This window comes from Nycticebus coucang, chromosome 7 (assembly GCF_027406575.1).
Source record: "Nycticebus coucang isolate mNycCou1 chromosome 7, mNycCou1.pri, whole genome shotgun sequence".
Classification (NCBI taxonomy): domain Eukaryota; kingdom Metazoa; phylum Chordata; class Mammalia; order Primates; family Lorisidae; genus Nycticebus; species Nycticebus coucang.
The window spans coordinates 127,102,492-127,124,230 of record NC_069786.1 but is presented as its reverse complement, the minus strand read 5'-3'; the positions used below and the strand labels follow the sequence as shown (position 1 = coordinate 127,124,230).

The 21,739-nt window shown below is 41.0% G+C and overlaps 2 protein-coding genes across 11 annotated transcripts in view; one reads left to right on the top strand and one right to left on the bottom strand.

Annotated features, from left to right (window-relative positions):
- SP140 (SP140 nuclear body protein) overlaps window positions 1-7,446 on the bottom strand; it is an 81,944-nt gene extending 74,498 nt beyond the window's left edge. Inside the window, exon 1 of the mRNA XM_053598259.1 lies at window positions 7,274-7,446. Within this exon, the coding sequence (XP_053454234.1) occupies window positions 7,274-7,305 (32 nt within the window). The 5' untranslated portion in view covers window positions 7,306-7,446. The remainder of the gene's footprint in view (window positions 1-7,273) is intronic.
- A 76-nt stretch (window positions 7,447-7,522) lies between these two features.
- SP110 (SP110 nuclear body protein) overlaps window positions 7,523-21,739 on the top strand; it is a 40,927-nt gene continuing 26,710 nt past the window's right edge. For 3 of the 10 annotated variants that reach the window (XM_053598271.1, XM_053598270.1, XM_053598268.1), the window contains exons 1-5: window positions 7,638-7,881; window positions 16,127-16,174; window positions 17,332-17,400; window positions 20,096-20,243; window positions 21,317-21,485. In XM_053598271.1, coding sequence (XP_053454246.1) covers window positions 16,152-16,174; window positions 17,332-17,400; window positions 20,096-20,243; window positions 21,317-21,485 — 409 coding nt within the window. In that variant the 5' untranslated portion in view covers window positions 7,638-7,881; window positions 16,127-16,151. The other 7 variants (XM_053598269.1, XM_053598276.1, XM_053598274.1 and 4 more) reach the window with 7 other exon arrangements.

Sequence of the window (21,739 nt, the reverse complement as noted above, 5' to 3'; positions counted from 1 at the left end):
AAGCACCTCTCCCTCAAGATGTCACCTTTTCAGGCTAAACCACTGTGCATACCTTCCACGTATTGACTTATGATTTTCCTTGTAATTCCTGTCTTCCTAACATGTACCTAACATTTTCTCAATACCTCATGAGACGATTTTCCCCAGGCCATTGGTCACTCATATTTGGCTGAGAATAAACTTCTTTAAATTACTTTATAGCATTTGAGTGTTTTCTATGAACAGTATAAATGGTCAAAATAGAATGTACCTACAAGAGCCATAGCAAAGATAAAGTAACATTTAAAATGGTACTAGTCAAAACACAGGTAAGTTTCATTAGGCAAAGACAAACAGGAAAGAAAACGAAATTCACAATACCTATATTTTAAAGTAAGATTTAAGATTACTAATGTTAGGTAATTGCCCCAGAAAAAGCCCCTCCCCCAGAGAAGCCCCTCCCACTTTCTACAGACCAAGATTAGCTACCTGCTGAAAATTTCAAACTTATGGCCTGCCCCTAACGCCTCTTCCAGCCAGAGCAGTAACTCCTTATTGGCTATTCTACCATCCCATTACCATTCTAAGACTTCCCCTAACTGAACCTATATAGCTCTCTCTCGCTCGCATGCTCTCTCTCTCCTCTCTCCTCTCCTCCTCTCTCTTCCTGTCTCTCCTCTCTCCCCCTCTCCCTTTCCTCTCTCTCTCTTTTCTCCCCACTCTCTCTCTCTCCTTTTCTCTCCTCCTTGGTGCTGCTCTGCAGCATCCCTCCCTCGCCAATAAAAACCTTTCGTACAAGCCTTGGTGGTCTGTGAGATCTTTGCCCCCCCTTTCAACTAATGGACTAGCTTTTATAGTTGTTAAAAAAGCATTTTATGCCTTGGTGTGTGTTACACTTTATGGGGGCAAGACATGATTGCAAGAGGGACTTTACCTAACAATTGCAATCAGTGTAACCTGGCTTATTGTACCCTCAATGAATCCCCAACAATAAAAAATAAATAAATAAAAATAAAAAAATAAAAAAAGCATTTTATGTCCATTTTTTAATTTCTCAAGTACATGGAAAAACAACAAAGATATAAGGAACAGAATGTACATTATAAAAATTAGCAAAATTGATTTTTTTAGTAACTCTTAGTCTTAAATATAGAAGAACATGCCAAAATTACCAATAATTTTAGTAAATAATAATAATGACAATCTAAACAAGTTACATGCTCTGGCTATTATTATTACACTATTAATAGGTAATAGTACAATAAAACCAAAATTTTAAAACAGAAAGAAACTTTGCTTTAAGAAAAAATCCTGAACTTAAAATCTGAAAGTTCACTGGACTTCTGGTTTTAACTGCCATATGCAAAGACCTTGAGAGTCTTAACTCCGGTGCTTACAAGAAAATAGCCTAACAAACTGAAAATCAATAGCCTATCTTGTATCTCTCACAGAACTGAGGTTACAAAGAAAACTGCCAGCCCAAAATCTGGAGAGACACGCATATCCAGAGAATCAATCCATGATCAGTCACCTGAGGCAGAAACCACTGGAGGCATAGACTGGTAAGAACATGAAAATGACAAGTTTGATGAGTTGGTGGAGGCTGAGTGTGGAGTACAAAAATGAGAAATTTCGGGGGGCCATCATCTCAGGAAAAGTTCCCGAGCTTTTGTGGGTTTTACCTCCAACAACCCCAAGAAGAATCTCCCCCTGCTTCTGGCAAGGGGAAGGAAAAAGAAAACTTTTCAAATCGCCAGAACATTCTCCATAACAAAGGCCTAAGGGGAGAGCTACTACCAAACTCTAGCCTCAGTCTCATCTAAATGGGGCAAAGGAAGAAATCCTCCCAAAAGTTATAGTCCAGGGGCACAGTTCCACTAAAAGATTGAGATTTAACCATTAACACTGCAGACCACTTCCCCTCTGACAACTTACCATTCCACAAGTCTTCATATAGTAACAGCAGATTACAGCTGAAAGAGCTAGAAGGCACAGCCTGTGTAAAAAGGAGGTCTTAGAGATACCAAAATAAAACATGGAAAACAAAAATAAGAATGCTAAGGTAAATGTGAAGACTCTGCCACCTGCCACTAAAACAAACATTAAACAAGGCCCATTTCCTACCCAGATTAACATGAAACCTCACACTGAAGGTTTAACTCAGTTCCTGTTCCACGATTCATCATGTCTGACTTGCCAAAAAAAAATTATAAGGTATGCCAAAAAAACAAGGAAAAACAAAGTAATCATCAAAACCAGATTCTGATATGATAGGTTTTCAAATTATTGGGAAAGAATTTAAAATAACTGTGCTTAATTAATACGTTAAGGAATCTAAAGGAAAAAGCAGACAGAATTCAATAACAGATGATTAAGTAAGCAGAAAGATTAAAACTCAAATGGATAATGAAAAATAAAATGATAGAAATAAAAAAAAATGCAACAGAAAAGAAGACCATCTTTAATGGGTCCAGTAGACTGGACATCATGAACTCACTCAGTTGAAATGCAAAGAGAAAAAAATGAGAAAACAAAACAGAACAACAAAATGCTAAAATAATTTGCATAAGTGTGACTGATGTGTAACTGGACACCAGAGGAGAAGAGAAAACAGAGCAGAGGAAATATTTAAATTAATAATGGAAAAGAATTTTCCAAAATTAATGACAGACATCGAACTATAGATTCAGGAAGCTCAGCAAACACAAAGCTGCATACATATCACACGATCTATAGACATATCAAATTCAAACTGCAGAATACCAAAAACAGGGAAAATGTTGAAAAGCATTTCTCCCTTCCCTATGGAGAAATAAGAATAAGAATTACTTCAGACTTCTCATCGTAAACCATTCAGGCAATGGAAGTGAAAAAAAATATTTAAAGTGATGAAAGAATTAACTTTCCAAGTACAGGAAAAATAAAGATTTTCTCAAGCAAACAAAAACTAAGGGAATTCACTGCCAGAAAACCTACCTGACAAGAAATGTTCAGAGAAATTCTTCATATAGAAGGAAAATGACATGGGTTAGAAACTCAGATCTACATAGAGAAAGAGGGAGCACTGGAGAAGACATAAAAGCAAATACAAGAATTTTTAAAAATTTTTCCTATTCAAATTTGATCTAAAAGAACTTTGTTCAAAGGAATGATAGCAATAATGAAATCAGTGATTACAACATGTGATGAGTGAGATCGCTGGCAGCAATGTTAAAAAGGGCAGGGGGGATGAATTTATGACATTCAGTTGTAAGATGCATCCAATGCCCGTGAAGTATTATGGTGTGATTAAAATGACCATGATAAGTTGTTAATATATACTCCAAACTTCAGGAAAACCACTAAAAGTGTTTTAAAAGAAGTGTAATTGACACACTAAGAAAAGAGAGAAAATAGAATAATAAAATACTCAATTAAACCAGAAAAGAAAGGAAGAAAATATAGAAACAAGTTCAGTAATAAACATTCACAAACATGGTAGGTATTTATCTAACTGCATTAATAATCACTTTAAGTGTGAGTGATCTAAAAACATTAATTAAAAGATAGAGATCAACAGCATACATTAAAAAAACCAACTTTATGTTATTCTTAAGTCACTTGATAAATAAAAACACAAATAGGTTATTCATAAAAGGATACAAAGAGATATGAACTAAAATAAAATCTTAAAGCTCTCTCCCAGCAGCTGGCTGAATGGACTACCTCTTGGCCAAGGGAATGCCCTAAAACTGAGCTGGTAGCTGTGAGGAAGGAGTCAGACATGCCTCACCATGTCCACCTCCCTTCTTGGAGACTCTTTTGTAGCTTATTAACAGGCATAGGCTATGCAGGACAAGCCTGCAGGTCCTCAATTTGTACAACAAAAATATGGCTGGTAGTTTGTCTCTAACAAATCTCCTTATTTTAACTTAAGGGAATTCCAAGTCTTTAGGAAAAAGCTTCATTTCCTTAACCAATTACAAATCAGAGAATCTTTCAATCCACCTAAAACCTGTAAGCCCCCACTTGGAGATGTCCTGCCTTTTCAGGCCAAACCAATGTACAGCTTGTATGTATTGATTTATGACTTTACCTGTAACCCTGCCCCCTGAAATGTATAAAACCAACTGTAACCCAGCCACTGTGGTCCACTTCTCAAGTTTTCTTGGGTATGGCTCCAGGCCATGGTCCTCAAATTTGGCTCAGAATAAACCTCTTTAAATTATTTTGCAGAGTATGGTTTCTTTTCCATTGACAGAGATATACTATGCCAACACCACTCAGTGGAAAGCTGTAGTAGCCACATCAATTTCAGACAAAGCAGGTTTAGGAAGTAAGAAATTTGTCAAGAATAAAGAGGGGCATTATGCCATGATAAAGGGATTAATTCTCAAAGAAGACACCACATGCCTAATGTGTATGCAACTAACAAACCAGCATCAAAATATATGAGGCAAAAATTGAACTACAAGAACTAGAAAAATCAGTCCTATTGCAGACTTCAATACTTCTCTTTTGGTAATTGATCAAGTAGATGGAAAATCAGTAAGGACATAGTTGAACTAAACAGCAATAGCAATCAACTTGGTCTGAGATTTATATAGTACTCCATTCAACAACAGCAGAATATGTACACGCCTCAGTTCACATGGAATATTTACCAAGATATACCACATTGGGGCCTAGTAAATTTAGAAGGGTAAAAATCACAAAAAGTATGCTTTTGTTCACAAACTAGAAATCAATAACAGAAATATCCCAAAATATTTGGAGATCAAACAACACAGTTCTAGAGTCAAAGAAGTCTCAAAGGAAATTTTAAAATGTTTTGAAATAAATAAACAATAATGCAACTTATCAAAATTTATGGAATGTAGTAAAAGCAGGGTTTACAGGGAAATATATAGCATTAAATGTATATATCAGAAAAGAAGAAAAGTCAAAATCAATAATCCAAGCATTCACCTGAGAAAACTAGAGAAAAAAGGAATATTTTAGGCCTTAGGCAAAGAGAAGAAAAGAAATAATAAAAATTAAAGTAGACATTAGGCCAAGACCAGCCTGAGCAAGAGCAAAACTCCATACTAAAAATAGCTGGACATTGTGGTGGGCACATGTAGTCCCAGCTATCTGGGTAGCTGAGGCTAGAGGATCGCTTGAGCCTAAGAGACTGAGGTTGCTGTGAGCTATGATGCTTGGCACTCTACCCACAGTGACAAAGTGAGACTCTGTCTCAAAATATAAAAAATAAAAATAAACTTAAAAATAAAGTAGAAATTAATAAAACTGAAATGAGAAAACATTTGAGAAATTCAATGAAACTAAAAGCTGATTGTTTTAAAAGATCCATAAAATCTATAAACTTCTAGCTAGGCGAACAAGGAAAAAGAGAGAGAGAAGACAAAAATAACCCATATCAGAATCAAAGAAGAGTAATCACCATGAACATCAAAAGTATAATTAAGGAATGCTATGGACAACTATGCCTACAAATTTGGTAACAGATAACATGGACAAATTCTTTCAAAGACACAAATTACTGAAATTTACACAAGGAGAGCTACAGCACCTCAGTAGGCCTATAGCTATTAAAACAATCAAATCAATGATTAATAGCCCTCCAAAAAAGAAAGCACCAGGCCCAGATGGTATCACTAGTGAACTCTACCAAATATTTAAGGAAGAAATGATACCATTCCCCACAATCCTTTCCAGAAAATAGAAGCAGAAGCGACACTTCCTAACTTACTCTCTAAGGTCAGCACTACCCTACCCCCACCTCTCAATGCCATTCTTTACCTACTTGGCGGCCATGGGATGGCTGGACTTTTGAGTTCTACTAGCTCCTCTACCCTTCCCCACAAAGCGTGTGGAGGAAGAGAGGTGGCTGGGATTTGCAGTCAGGACCCATGATGCTGGATACTGAAGACCGGCCTGGTACCACCACTGCTGCGCTGGTAGCAACAACCAATACTTTCTTGGGGCTACACCAGCACCAAAACTAACCTTGGCTCAGAGTCCCTAGACACGTACATTGTTTGGATTTTTATCAAGAAGAATGTATAAAGGATCACACCTGTGGTGCATCTTACAAGGGTACATGTGAGCCTTGGCAAATGTGGAATGTAAATGTCTTGGCAAAGTAACAAAGAAAATGCCAGGAGGGCTATGTCAACTAATGAGATGAAAATGTGTCAAATATTCTATGAAACAAGTGTATGGTGCCCCATGATCATATTGATGTACACAGCTATGATTTCATAAAAAAAAAAAGAATGTATAGTCATCCTTCCATACCCTGGGAGGATTGGTGGAAGGACCCTCCATTGGGATCCTTGACCCAAATCCAAGGATGCCCAGATGGCGTAGCATTTGCATGCAATCTGTGTACATCTTCCTATATACTTTAAATTATCCCTAGATTGCTAATAATACATAATGCAATGTAAATGCTATATAATTCATTGTTATGCTGTATTTTTAAAATTTGTATTATTTTTCATTGTGGTATTATTATTTATTTCCTTTTAAATATTTTTGAACTTTAGAGAGCCAACTGAATTGATGTAGTTTCTGTATTTTTTTTAATTTTAAAAGGTAATTTCCACCTTTCTATAACCAGAGATGTAACACACCTCAGAATTGGAAAAAAACAAACAGCCAACAGTATCTGCAAACAGATACTCCCCATCTGCCTGCATTTGTGGTTAGGTCTCATCTACTTTCAGTCCCTCCTATGGAGTATTCAGACATCCTGAATTGGCTGCTCAGCTTAGGGCCACAAAGATGGGCTCAGACTGGACTGAAAAAAAAGTGTGATAATAGACATTTGATTTAGATTTTAATTTTTCTAATAAGACCTTTGGACAGGGCCATCTTTTTGGGTGAGGGTAAAGGAGGCCTGACAGAGAAGAAAGGGCTCAGAGTTTGTGAGTAATTATCCCACCCTGGGGAAAAGCCTTAGGCCAGCGGTTCTCAACCTGTGAGTCGCAAATTCCTTTTTAACAATGAAAATACTTTGCAGTATTAGGAAAGTTGAGAACCACTGTCTTAGGCCATGAAGTTCAAGCAGCACCAGCCCTACTAATGCGGCAGTTGCAAAAAATTAAGGAGAATGATACAAGTGAGGGTGGCTTTCATTTTCCCCTACAGCTGACTCACGTCTCTTGCAACTTAAAAAAATCTGATTTTCTCATTGTTTATTTATTCATAATCTCCTTATACAGTACACTTGTGAGGCTGGGAAGACACAAGTAACACACAGAAATGAGGGCCTTACCAGTGATGGACAGAAGCAGAGGCAATGACCTACCTGGAGCAGAGATCGCTGCCTCCACTTGCCATGACCTTGCTGGCCTGCCGGGCCCTGAGCTTGGCCTGGCCCGGTCACACTCTCAAGTCAATTTTCAGAGCTTCTGTGCCTTCCCGCAGCTCTAAAGACAAGTCTGCTAACTGGCCTGTCCCTCAACATAGTCAAAAGGGAAAGAAAACTGAAAGTGCCTGACAGCCTGATGTGGGTACACAGCAGACTTGTCCTCCCTCCACCCAATCTCATGACGTCTCTCAGCCCAGCTCGGAGGAGGAGCCAGGCCAGCCCCCGAGTCCACAGAACACCAGGAACCACTGGTGCACAAGTCCCTTCAACTAAAAGGAATTGAAGCAGTTTCCAGGTGAGGAGGCATTGTTTATATGGGGAGGAAGTGCACTCCACTTTTGTCCTTCCCCTGGCTGAGGTGGCTGTGGAAGGACAATGCTGGGCACTTTAAATCTTCTCTCAGGCCCCAGGTCTGGCTGGGCACCTTGGTAAGCCTGGACTGGATGGGGGAGGCCTGGTGTTGACACACAAAGCTGGAGAGAGCCGGAATGCCCGCCATTGCACAGTGGGAGGATTTTCTTAGCATTTCTGGAAAGCAGCCAAAGGTAAGAGAAAACCCTCCCAAGCCCTGCAATCAAAGGCAATCTTAGAGAAGAGAACCCTGAGACACAATTCTGAGTTTTCTTGAATACAAGGGCATCTTACAACTGCAGCTGAAACCACCCTTACAGGTTAATAAAGGGGTACAAAGAGAGAACTGTGGCAAGGGCTTAGCTAAAAGTAAGGCACAGGGGGGACAACAAGGGGAGGAAGGGGAGGCAAGTGGCCCAGAGGGAGGGACTTCCCATGGGGACCACCAGCACCATCCCCATGGCACTTGCTAGGACCAACCTGAATCCTGTACAAATCAGCCCCACCTGACAGTGGGCACGGAGGGGCATGAACAATGCCAGGGGCTCCCCCAGCTGTTGGGTGCACTACATCAGTCTTGTTGGAGCAGGCTGGAGAGTGAGTGGAATGACCTGCAGCGTCTCTGAGCTAGAGATGGGGATCTGTTGCCAGGTGCTTTCCTCGAGGAGCATGGAAGGATCTGGGCACAGGAACAGGGCGGTGGGGGTGGGAACGCTCAGTGGGTGACCTTGCTCCAGGAAAACAGCAGACCACTGCCCCACTGAGGTGGGTCACAGGAGGGGTGGGGGATCTCTGTAGCCCTGTTACTGCGGTCACACGTGTCAGCCCCACTTGTGATAGCTTCCCAGAGACTCCGATGCCCTTCAGTATGGTCTGCCCTGTAGACCAGAGACTCACCCAATCTTGGGCAGCAGGTGCCAAGCTGATCCTCAGCTTTGTCAAACAGCTTTGAGTGTCCCCCACCACCTCCTTTCAGACTCTAGGTCCCATTCAGATTGCTAAGCCTTGGCCCCCATTCCAGCAAACACTCTGAGGCCCCCTATCCAGAACTGGGATTCAGTATGCCATCCCAGAACATCTGACGTCCCCCCTCAAACCTGTAGCCCTACACCCACCCCCCCAGATGTTTAGTGCTGCGCCTGGCCCTTCATGGTTCCAGAAATTCCACTTTCAGAGCAGAGCAGGAAATCCCCTCCCAAAACTCAAGATGTCAGGCTGTTGAAAGCTAGAGAGACCCAAGCTTAGCCCTTCCTTGCTGTCAACAGCTGCTGTTATTTCTAATCCTAGAGCTCCACCTACTGATCCTTCTTTGCCTTCTCTTATCAAGGCAACAGAGAGGATTTTAATGAATGCAATGATTTTTTTCCTTTGCTTTCTATACCTTTTCCAAGGCAACATTCAATTTTTTTCTTCCTTCTTCCCCTTTTTCTTTTTTTCTCTACTATACCTAAGATCAACTTAACCCTATAGCCTAGGGTTAGGGAAAGAAAAGGTAGCGAGGAGGAAGGCTGTGGGGGAACAAACCACACATGAGGAGAAACCAGCAAAACCAACAACAAAAACCCCTTCCTCCTGGCAGTGGGCAAATGAACCTGGTTGGGCAGCAAAAATTGGGGCTTATCTGAGATCACCCTTGTGAGCATATGCCTGTGGTTTGATGGCCTCTCACCAGAGGGACAGACTTAGAGACACACCTCAGCAGCCACTCAATTCCCTTGGACTGAGGGCTGTCTCTAGCACCATCTACCAGTGGGATATCATTGACCCCTGTTGCTCTGCTCTGTTTACAGTTGAGAAATGGTTTCTGGAACTAAAAGGCATCTTATGGAGTATTTGAACCATGCACAGCACCCCTCCCCCACCCCTTCTTTCTCTAGATTGACCTTTCTGGAGGCCTTCCAGCTTCTCTGTGGGTCTTGGTTGGCCTTTGTTGGCTTTTCATGTATTACAGAAAGAGTCTTATGTTGGGAAGACTTCTTCCCAGTTGAAAGGAGAACAGGAAGTCTGTCTAGAGGAATACTCCCGAATTTTTGACTTGACTTATTTTGGAAGGCCTTTTTGCTTTGATATCCACTTTAAAACAAGTACTCCAGCCTGGCATGGTGGCTCATACCTGTCATTCTAGGGCCCTGGGAGGCAAAGGTAGGTGGATTGCCTGAGCTCAGGAGTTCAAGACCAACCTGAGCAAGACTGAAACTCTGTCTCTACTAAAAGAATAGAAAAACAAGCCAAGTGGGTGTCGTGGTAGCACCATAGTCCCAGCTACTTGGGAGGCTGAAGCAAGAGGATGGCTCGAGCCCAGGAGTTTGGCATTGCTGTGAACTGTGATGCAAGGGCACTCTAGCCTGGGGCAACAGAGTGAGACTCTGTCTAAATAAGTAAATAAGTAAACAAACAAACAAACGAAATAAGTTCTTCATTAAAAATTAATGGTCAAAGATGGATCCTTTAAAGACTCTTCAATTTAAAAAGTGGATTTTAGAGATCTCTTTCTAAACAATTGTTTTATTTGTATTTATGAAAAGGCAGAACTTAAAGAACATGTAACAATTTCATGGCTAGCCTTAAAAATTCTCTTGACTAAATTGAAGAACAAATGCATCTGATCTGACACAAGGGTAAAAATCCTCTGAACACTACCCCATAGGCATAGTGGGAGAGGCCAGTTTGCGTCATGACCTAACAGTTCAAGTTCTGTGCTTTCATCTCAGCACACTAAGCCTGATTCTCAGGCAGGGAATGAGCTTGTTCTGTTTGGTATTTGTGTAACTTGTGTAGTTTCACTGTCTTCCCTTTGGTGCCCAGCTTTTGATTTCCTGTACTCTGTGGGGACACATAGGACTTTTAGACATTTCTGCATGAATGTTCAGCTGAGAAGCTGAGACTCTGGGAAACAAGGCTGGACAGAAACGTGGGGCACATCAGGTTTATGGCTAGTGAAACTTTTCTTTCTTTGAGTTATTTTTGTGACCGTTTTGATTTTGTAAAAGCTGCTCCCCACACTTCCTGCTTCCAGATTAAGTTATAACCTGGGCTTGATTTATTGGTTTCACTTGGGAGGGAACTTTAGCTAAACAGTGTGAAAGCAAAATGTCAGCTGTCTGTGCTGGCTAGGGCTAGCTCCATTTACCTCACTCCTCCATATTCTTTCCTCTTTGCTGATACTTGAGTTTTAGTCAAGTAAATGAAGGTGGCCAACTGTTCAAACCATTGAAGGCAAATGTTGAACTCTACTGTCTGTGAATCCTCTTTAACCACATGGCAGTGCTGGAGTCTCTCTGAACTCCTTCTGGTTCAGTTGCCTGGTTGATGAATTTTTCTTTGCTCAATTAAACTCTACTAAATTTAATTTGCCAGAAGTGGGTTCCACAATAGAGTTCCCAGAGATCTCCCAGTGCAGTGGTTCTCAATCTTCTTAATGCCGCGATGTATTTTCATTGTTACAAAGGGGTTGTGACTTACAGATTGAAAATCACTGCCCAAGTACATTGAGTGGACGAGCAAGGTACCTGCCAGGTTGAGCCCGTGACCAGGGCTCAGGGGTAAATTCTTCAGATTCTGAAGGTCCACAAATTTGTTTTCAGCTCCCACATTTGAGCAATTTTTTTATTGAACTGGTTTGAAAGTTGCAACAGAAATTGTCTGGGGCTGGGATCAGCTTGGATCTGATCATTAAATGGCTCAGATCCAGGTAGAGGCCTCAGATTCCTTTCTCAGTCAGGCATAAACTGGCAGAAAATGGCAATGTTACAGGGCATACGAATCCCGGCTTCCAGTAGTTTGTGGGGATTTCTGTTGTGCCCTTTTGTGGTGGTGTCATCATGACTTACTGCAGCCTCAAACTCCTAGGCTTAGGCGATCCTCCAGCCTCACCTCCCCAGTGGCTGGGACTATGGGCATGCACCACCATGTCCACCTGATTTTTCTATTAATATTTCCTTGTAGATACAGAGGACGTGCTTTTTTGCTCAGATCGGTCTCAAACTCCTGGCCTTGGATGGTGCTCCTGCCTCAGCCTCCCAAAGTACTGGGATTGCAGGTGTGAACCACCACTCATAGACCTTATTTGGATATCTTCAAACCCTTTTACAAAAGAAAATTTTTATCTATAAAAAAGGAAATTTCCATTTATAAAAGTGTCTAAGAGGGAGGGCTGAGTCACTGAAAACTCATACCATTGTCCTAAATTTACATGACAAGTCTTACCTTTATTTAGGATATTTTGCCTGGTCACCTTAACCTCACTGGCACTTTGCATACAACCTTTCTTTCCTTGGTATGAACAAATGATAATACAACATTTAGACCTAAAGTCCTAGCTCTGTGCTTTTGAAATAGATGTTTTCTGCCTTGTTTCACCTAGGAGTTAGCTCTTTAGACAGCAAATTGTTGCCTAGCTAACAACTGCTTAGAGCAATAAAAAGGATAATTAAAAAATTGGTAGTCTGAACAAGAACATACAGAAGGTGCAAAAATATATATATTTTAAGAAAGGAAAAAAATATATATTTTAAGAAAGGAAAAAACTGTATTAAATTTGTAATATTTAAGTCACATTTGACTTCTACAATTCCATGAGGGGCTCAACATGACTTGTATTCATCTTTTGTTACTGGTATATATTGAATATTATAATTTTAATGCGAGTTTTTTTTTTCTAAAATGTGTACACCTTTTTTGGCACCCTCTGCTCAAAAGCAGCAAGTAAAAAGTCTTCTTCTGTCTGAATGTGTCCCTGGTTGTGTCTATACATGTCATGTGTATGTGATATTTCACTCTCCAATCTGTAAAAGAGCTCTAATTAATTAGCTTTTAAAAGAAGTAAGCAATTAATTCAAGTATTTTATTAGGAAAACAGGAAAAAACTGGGTGGCGCCTGTGGCTCAGTGTGTAGGGCGCTGGCCCCATATATCAAGGGTGACGGGTTCTAACCCAGCCCCAGCCAAACTGCAACAAAAACATAGCCGGGTGTTCTGGCAGGCATCTGTAGTCCCAGCTACTCAGGAGGCTGAGGCAAGAGAATTGCCTAAGCCCAGGAGTTGGAGGTTGCTGTGAGCTGTGACGCCACAGTACTCTACCAAGGGCAATAAAGTAAGACTGTCCCCAAAAAAAGAAAAGAAAAGAAAACAGGAAAAAACTCAAATGCCTTTTAGTTCACATGATTTGATAAATAAAATTCATTTAAAATTGTCCTTAAAGTTTAGATGTTTTAAGGCCATAAAACTTTTGTTTCTATAATATTTCTAAATTTTGCTGGATTTGACTGAACATTTATATTTTTGGTTTCTGAGATCTGGATAGGTGGCCATGGTGAGGCCTGGAGACATGTTCTCAGTGCCTGGACCTAGTGCTCCCTGCCTAAGCCCTGGTGCCTCAAAGCTAGTAAATAACCCCTCACCAGCACCCCCAGGCTTCCAGAAACCTGAGGGCTCCAGAAAGAAAAAAAAAATCTTATTTCTAAATAGAATTGTTTCTTTTGTTTCTACTCAGCCCTCTCTCACAGACACTCTTATAAATGGAAATATCCTTTCTTATAGATATAAATTTTGTTTTATAAAAGGGTTTGAAGATACCCAATCAAGGGCTAGGAATGGTGGTTCATGCCTGCAATCCCAGTGCAGGCAGAGAACAGCTGAGCTGGCCCAGCAGCTACAAGGCACAGTCTAACCCAACGTGCCCCCTTCTTTCCTGTCCTAGCCATGCCCCTCGATATTTTGGGAGGGATTGGACCTTCAAACATCCTGTTTTTTGTCTAGAACTCTGCATCTGGTAAATGAATTGAGGACACAGATAATCCCCCCTGTCCTTTGTAACCATCTTTGATGCCACATGGCTACATGAAACCAAGGAGGCCAGGAAAGACCTTAGGGATGGTACCAATTCTTTTCAATAATTTAAAATCTTAAAGTCATGTTACATTAAGTTAAAGAGGATAATCATAAAATGTCTGAGTCATTTACAATATATAATATTAATACTACTTAAACATTAATTGTTAAACCTAAGTTTGTATATCTTGGTATCTTATTTTTACATGCTATAGAAAACTAAATATATTTAGGTGTGTTAATAAAAGTTGGGGACTGATAATAGTTCAAAGTTACTTTAACTTTCTAGGTTCTTCTAAGAGTTGGCATTATGATTATTTTATGTAATTAAAACTACTAGATAAAAAAGAAACAATTCTAGGCTGGGCGAGGTGGATCACGCCTATAATTCCAGCTCTCTGGGAGGCCAAGACAAGTGGATTGCCTGAGCTACAAAGTTTGAGACCAACCTGAGCAAGAATGAGACCCCGTCTCTAAAAAATAGCTGGGCCTTGTGGTGGCTGCCTGTAGTCCCAGCTACTAGGGAGGCTGAGGCAAGAAAATCACTTGACCCAAGAGTCTGAGGTTGTTGTGAGCTCTACCAAAGGCAACAAAGTGAGACTCTATCTCAAAAAAAAAAGAAAGAAAGAAGAAAGAAAGAAAGAAAGAAAGAAAGAAAGAAAGAAAGAAAGAAAGAAAGAAAGAAAGAAAGAAAGAATTCTATTTAAAAATAAAATTTTTTCCTAAAAAAGACAAAAAATTAGGGCAGCGCCTGTGGCTCAAAGGAGTTAGGTCACTGTCCCCATATGCCAGAGGTGTCAGGTTCAAACCCAGCCCTGGCCAGAAACTGCAAAAAAAAAAAAAAAAAAAGACAAAAAATGAATAATTTTATTAAAAAGATAATTTTATGTAATTTATAGGTTTTAAAAACTGTTTTAAATTTAATAAGTAAATGATTAAAACTAAATGGATATAAAATTAAAGATAAAGGATATGAAAGGTCTATATAAACCTTAACTTATGATCAAATTATTTAAAATTAGACCGGGCTCGGCACCCGTAGCACAGGGATTACAGCGCCAGCCACATACACTTAGGGTGGCAGGTTCGAACCCAGCTCAGGCCAGCTAAACAACAATGCAACAAAAAATAGCCAGGCGTCATGGTAGGCACCTGTAATCCTGGTGCCTGAGGCTGAGGCAAGAGAATCGTTTAAGCCCAAGGGTTTGAGGTTGCTGTGAGCTGTGACAGCATGGTACTGTACTAAAGGTGACATAGTGTGACTCTGTCTCGAATAAATAAATAAAATAACATAAAATAAAATTAGATGGATTTGTTTACAAGATTTTGTTCACATTAGCTTTACCATTAATACACTAATGCAATGATAAAATTTGATTTTCTCTTTTCCGTATGTTAAAACTGTACAAGAAGCCTTGTCAAATGTGAAATGGTGCTTACTTTACTTTGGATTATATTTGTAAACATGTTATTAAAATATATTCCAATATTATAAAATATTGATAAATCTTAGCATATGTTACCAGGAATAATTACAGTTATTATGGTAAATTGTTGTATGCCACAAAAATAATTAACTTTCTCTTGTTAACCATGGCTATTCTAAGACTTTTGCCATCTGTAGACAATTATTATTTCACTATGATTCATCTCAAGAAGTGTTTTTTTTTTTGTTTGGTTTTTTTTTTTTTTGAGACAGAGTATCACTTTGTCACCCTTGGTAGAGTGCCATGGCACAACAGGTCACAGCAACCTCCAGCTCTCGGGCTTAGGCAATTCTCTTGCCTCAGCCTCCTGAGTAGCTGGGACTACAGGTGCCTGGCTATTTTTTTGTTGCAGTTTGGCCAGGGCCAGGTTTGAACCCACCATCCTCAGTATATGGGGCCAGCGCCCTACTCACTGAGCCACAGGTGCCACCTAAGAAGTGTTTCTTTTAAACTGGCAGACCCAAAGAAATCTATATTACCCAGATAGCCCTTGGAGCATCCCACTGACGTTAATGACATCAAGGTGATCAGACAGGATGAGCAAGAGTGGGCCAGTGCAGCTGCTAACAGGAATCACTGACCTGCAGCATCAGGGCTGAATCTCAAAAGCATTATAATGAGCAAAAAAGCCATACACCAAAAAGTGCATACCATATATTTTCACTTACATAAAATGTTTAATACAAATAAAACTAATCTTTAATAAAAAGAAAGCAGATCTGGGGCTGTCTGGTGCTGGGGTTAAGGAGAGGATTATCTGAAAAGTACACAGGAAACTTTCCAGGTGATAGAAATATATCTTGATTGGGATTATGTTTGGTAAAATTCACCAAAATTTACACTTGAGATAAATGCATTTTATGCTTCCATAAAATTGAGCTAAAAAGAATTGTACATAATTTTAGCACTCTCATTACACGAATCATTAACGCGTGTGTATTAACAGGCAAGGTTTTCCCATTATTGCTGTTTTCTCAAGCATACATTGTCGTGTATCTTTCATCCTTATTCACTTCTCGTGTATCTTTCATCCGTATTCACTTCTTTTTCCATGTAATGATTTTTGAGTTTATTTTCCCATTCCTGTTTTTTTCTTTGCTTTTTTTTTTTCATTTTCCTGAAAGAAGTTCTTGAGGCCAGGCCCCGGGGATGCACATGAAGGGGTTTGCCAGGTGACATGGATGGGGCTTCAAGTTTGTGAAGTGTGATATTTGCATTAAAAAAGCCTGCTAATCTCTCTCAGCACCGCTACGCCTGCATCTTACAGTCCGTGTAAGACAGAGGAGGAGGGCACGTGCTGAGACATCACTGTGCCCTCCTCCCTTGCTAACATCACATTTTCTCCTTCCCTGCATTATCCCGTGGTTGAGACCTGTCACTCTGTACAGACTTGGGTGGGCTGTGCGGCGTTTCCAGTTCCATAGGAAGCATAGAAGGGCTCACACCGGTGCAGGTTAGCCTTGGTCTCAGAGCTTCTTAAAGCTTACAAACATGTTTCCTATCTTTTCTCTGAAGGATTTGTGGGTGGCCTGGTAGGGGGCACAGGGGTCAGCCACATTGGAAAAGTATTGATTTTCTCTTTAATCACAGTTAAACAGATCTCTATGGTTTAGGATTTCTCATAGATTCTGTCGGTGTACATCAAAGATCTTTAAAAGGGGCCAGGTGTCCCTGCCTGCCTGCCCTGGCTCTGCCTCAGCCCGGGTTTCCACACCTGCCTCCCAACTGCCTGCCCAGCAGCTCTCAGCCCCTTCCCTGCCTTGGAGGGCTGCCTCCCTCTGCATGATTTTGGTTCATGTGGGGGCTCCCTTGTATTCCTATTTTCTCTCTGACAAATGCAAGACATTTATTTCTACATCTCCCTTTGCATTTTAAAGTGTGATGATTATTTTAGTGAATTAATTTATTTGTGTAATCATCACCACAATCCTGTTTAAGAATGTTGTCATTTCTCAAAAAAAAAAAAAACGATGAATGAGAACAAGTCGTGGAGAAATAGAAGTGAATTCCCAGTTCCCGTAGCCCTTGGGGCTGAAAGCTTTGCCTCCTTCCCTAATCCCCCTCTCTAGGCTGATTGTGATTAGCAACACTCACCCCAACCCCAAACTGCCCACAGGGCAGGAGCCCAGGAGCCTTGAGAGCTTGAGAGGTGAGGGAGGCTGGAGCCACTGCCCTGCCCTCAGCTTCCTGCCTGGTCGGCTGGCTTGCTTCTGCTCGGCTCGCTTGATTGCTTTCACTTTTCTTTCCTCTAAAGCCTGGCCTCTTATTGTGGGTGGCAATGCACAGACTTCCTGTTTTGCCCATAGTTATCTCTCTATAATTCTCCCACTCTTCCAGGAGTGATCCCTGACCCAGTCCCCATAACTTGGAAAGAGGCAGGAACACATCCAGGGTCCAGGTGAGTTGCCCTCTCTGCTGCTTTATTTCATGGTGATTTGAGCTTTTGTAATTAATTTCCTGTCGGGGCTCACATCTGTAATCCTACCACTCTGGGAGACCAAGGTGGGAAGATCCCTTGAGTTCAGGAGTTCAAGACCAGCTTGAAAAAGAGTGAGACCCTAGCTCTACTAAAAATAGAAAAATTAACCAGATATTGTAGGAGGCCCCTGTAGTCCCAGCTACTCAAGAGGCAGGAGGATAGCTTGAACCCAGGAGTTTGCTGTGACTAGGCTAGTGCCACTGCACTCTAGCCTGGGACAACAAGTGACACTGTCTCTAATAATAATGATAATAATAAATCATAATCATAATCATAATCCTGGCAGCAGCTACAGGGTGGAACTCAACTACTTAAACTCTGAGGCTCTCTCTTTGTAAAACAGGATTTTCCAATGAGGTAATAAGGGTATATGGGACTTAAATTAGGAGACTATTGAAAGGACATTAAGGGCAAGCTGACACACTCTCAACTCTTTCTGTTGCCTTAAGGCCACATGTGCCCTTCTAGGCCCTTAAGTGTGGCCTTTTGACTGAATCCAAATTTTATAGAACAAATCCTTTTAGTAAAAGGGGTAGCAAAGAAAGATGGAGCATTTCTTGCCTCCTTTGATGCTTAAAAAAGAACAATCTGGAAATTATCGTAGATAGACCTGAGATTTGCCCTCTACCCTCTCCTTAATTCTGATCCTGAACTCTGCCCACAACTGGCAACTCATTCATTATCCATTCTGCAAGTAACTAGAGGTAGCTGGGAAGCTGGTGGAAAAGAAGAAATAAGGAGAATACATTTAATTTCCTCTCTACTCTGTCATGAATTTAAGGTATTTCCTCTAAGCACCTTCATGCTTATTTCCTTGCAATAAGTTGCTGAAAGTGGGAATTCAAAGGAATACATATTTTATGTAGGGCATTTGATGCTGACTACTAAATCAGCCTCCCAAGTGTTTGGACCTGTTTACATTTCCACTAGCAATGTCTGGAATTATTGCTACTATTTTCTACGTTAGCCAGTTCGATAGGCAAAATGCTATCAGATTGCCTTTATTTATACATTCTGACTACTGGCCAGTTAACATGCTTTTCATATTTTCATTGAGCATTGGGCCTCTTCTTTTATTAATTGCCTGTTCATGTCTTTTGCACTTTTTCCTACTTGAATGTTTGTCTTTTGCTTATTCATTTACAAGATGCCTTTACATAATAAAAATCTGAACACTGTCATGTATGAGACACGGTATCTTGCACGATTGGAAACAGGACTTCACAGAACCAGACACACTCCATGTGGCTGCTGAATCCTTGGGCTAGTTACTTAACCTCTCTGTGCCTCACTTTCCTCTTTGAGAATCAGATGAAGAAAGAGGAAGCCAGCCACTTCCTGTTCTGAATTCTGTTGGGTATTAAATTGTTCTAAATGGAGCTCTTGGGCCCCATCCTCTTTTCAGGAAATGTTCATTTTAACATTCGATTCTACACTATCTTTGCACTATATCCTTCCACTGTGCACATTGTAGATAATAGGTTTTTCTCCCATCTGTCCTCTATCTTACGGGAAATCTTCACCATTGCAGACTCCCTGTGCATCTTTTTTTGTTGGGTGTTTTTTTCTAGCACTGTTGTGGATTATTCTTTTCATGATATTATTTTTCTTAAAAGCTTAGGGAATGAGGGCTCAATCTGCCACTGGGATTAAATCCCCGGAAATAGTTAATTAGTTTAATGTTCTGTTTGACACGAAATGAACTTGGAAAAATGGGATCCATGTTTTCTTTACTGTTTAACAATTCTGGGTGATTGAATTTTTTGCTAGTGCTTTTCTTTTCCTGACAGTTTGTCAAGGGTGTTATCTGTACACTGTCTGCCTATTATAACCAATGGATATGTTCTCATGATCCATAAACAGTCAATTTTGCAAATGTTGCCTGAGCATGAGATAAGGTAAACGTCTGTTCTGAGATAGGAAATGAATACATCAAACAAGTCAGTTAAGTCGCCTTCACTACGTATGCCTTTCACATCCCTTATGCTTTTACTTAGGTTTGGCTCATTTGTGTTGAAGTTTGGGAGTGAATGGTTAAAGTGTCTAAATATTATCAGGTTCCCTTCTACCCAGTTTTAGGTGGTCCCTTCTCCTGAGCATTGCTAGTTAATGACTTAAGCTGCAGCCCACACCATCTTGTTTAACTCAGCCTAGGGTGGCCATAGAGCACAAGCTAAAGACTACGAGTCTGCACTCAAGAGTTTGGAGTTCATTCCCAACTCTACCACTCTCCAGTTGTGCAACATGGGGCACAACTCTCTACCTCTGAGCATCCTCAACAGTGTAGGTGGACGCCGTCACAGTAACTCACACAGCACAAGGGTTTTCTGGAGATCCGCCAACTCTGGATCTGCAGGTACTCACTGAGTATTAGCATTTTACATATCTGCCTTATGTTCACCTGAAGCCCTTTGGGATTTTGGCAGTGTCTTGTCACGTATTCCCGGCCTCCGTGTTGCTGGGAATTGTCATTGTTTTCTACCTCCGTGAGCCTCTTAGGCAGATGTCCTGTAGACTGCGAAGGGAGGCGCAGCATGCCTGGCTTTGGTTGCCCGTTAGTGCAGACAGCAGCTCCCCACTCTCCTCAGGGTCCTTACCATGCCTCTTTCCACAGGATGATCACTGTGACCAGGGCCTTGGAAGAGGCTCTTCTGCAGCACTTCATCTACAAGAAAGTGGAGATCGCCTATGCCATATGCAAACCATTTCCCTTCTTTGAAAGCCTCCGAGACAAATCCTTCATCACCAACAGAATGTACAAGGTGAGTCCTGGTGACCCCTTCCTTGGCAGTCTAACCTCCACCGAATGTGCTTGACTCTTGAGGTCTCAAACCACAAACCACCAGGGCTTCTGGAGTTTGGAAGGCCCAGCACAGGTATGTTTATTATCACAGGAGGTAGAAATGCCTGGGAGGAAGGGGAGGGCTGTATTACTTCCTGGGGTGTCACTGGGGCTGCCGTAACAAATGGCTGCAAACCAGGTAGCTTAAAGCAACAGAAATTTATTCTCTCATAGTTTTAAAAGCCAGCAGTCCAAAATCCAGGTTGCTGGCCGTGTTGGTTCCTTCTGGAGGGTCTGAGGATGATCCGTTCCCTGCCTGTCTCCTGGCTTCTTGTGACTGCTGCCCGTCCTGGTGCTTCTCAGCTTCTGGACACACCACTCCAATCTGTTCCGTATAATATACAGATACGATAACACAGTAGCATATTCAACTCCACTTCCCTGTCTGAAAATTTCTTCCTTCCCTCTAACATCCCTAAAAGTAATATTCACAAACAGACTTACTTTAAAGAAGGCTAAATTGGCTTGGTGCCCGTAGCTCAGTGTTTAGGGTGCTGGACGCATACACTGGGGCTGGCGGGTTCGAACCTGGCCTGGGCCTGCTAAACAACAATGACAACTACAACAAAAAAATAGCCGGGCTATTAGCCCACAAAAAATAGTGGACACCTGAAGTCCCAGCTGCCTGGGAGGCTGAGGCAAGAGAAACACTTATGCCCAAGATTTTGAGGTTGCTGTGAGCTGTGATGCCATGGCACTCTACCAAGGGTGACATAGTGAGACTCTGTCTCAAAATAAATAAATAAAAATAAAATAAAATAAGGGAGGCTAAATTATTTATTCCTTAACTAGTCATCCAAACATATTGGAAGTTCCAAACCTGAACATGTAAAACTGTGACCGCTCTGCCTTAGAGAATTTTATACATTTTATTACATTCAATTTCTTCTTAAAGAATTGAAGTAGCTTTCTTACAACTTAGAAAACCACAAATTATAACTCTCCATTCAATTTGTAATCATTTATAATAATCTTTCACTCCATTTTTTACAGGAATGTCTGGAAGCCTGTAGTAATTTGGTCCCTATATCCAGAGTCGTTCACAATATTCTCACTAAACTGGAGAAGACTTTTAGCGTGTCTCTTCTGATGACACTGTTCAGCCAGATTAACCTGCACGAATACCCTAATCTGGAGATGATTTTACAAAGCTTCAAAGATGGTAAATACTGGGTGGCGCCTGTGGCTCAAGGAGTAGGGCACCGGTTCCATATGCCAGAGGTGGCAGGTTCAAACCCAGCCCCAACCCAGCCCCAGCCAAAACCACAAAAAAAAAAAACAAAAAAAATGGTAAATACTTTTTGCATTTGAGAATTTGCTATGACAAAAGTCTGGCTCTCTTCCCAGCCCTGTAAATTATGCAGGCCTATCTCCTGCTTTCCTCTCTGGGAAGGCATGGGCCAGATTTCCTCACAG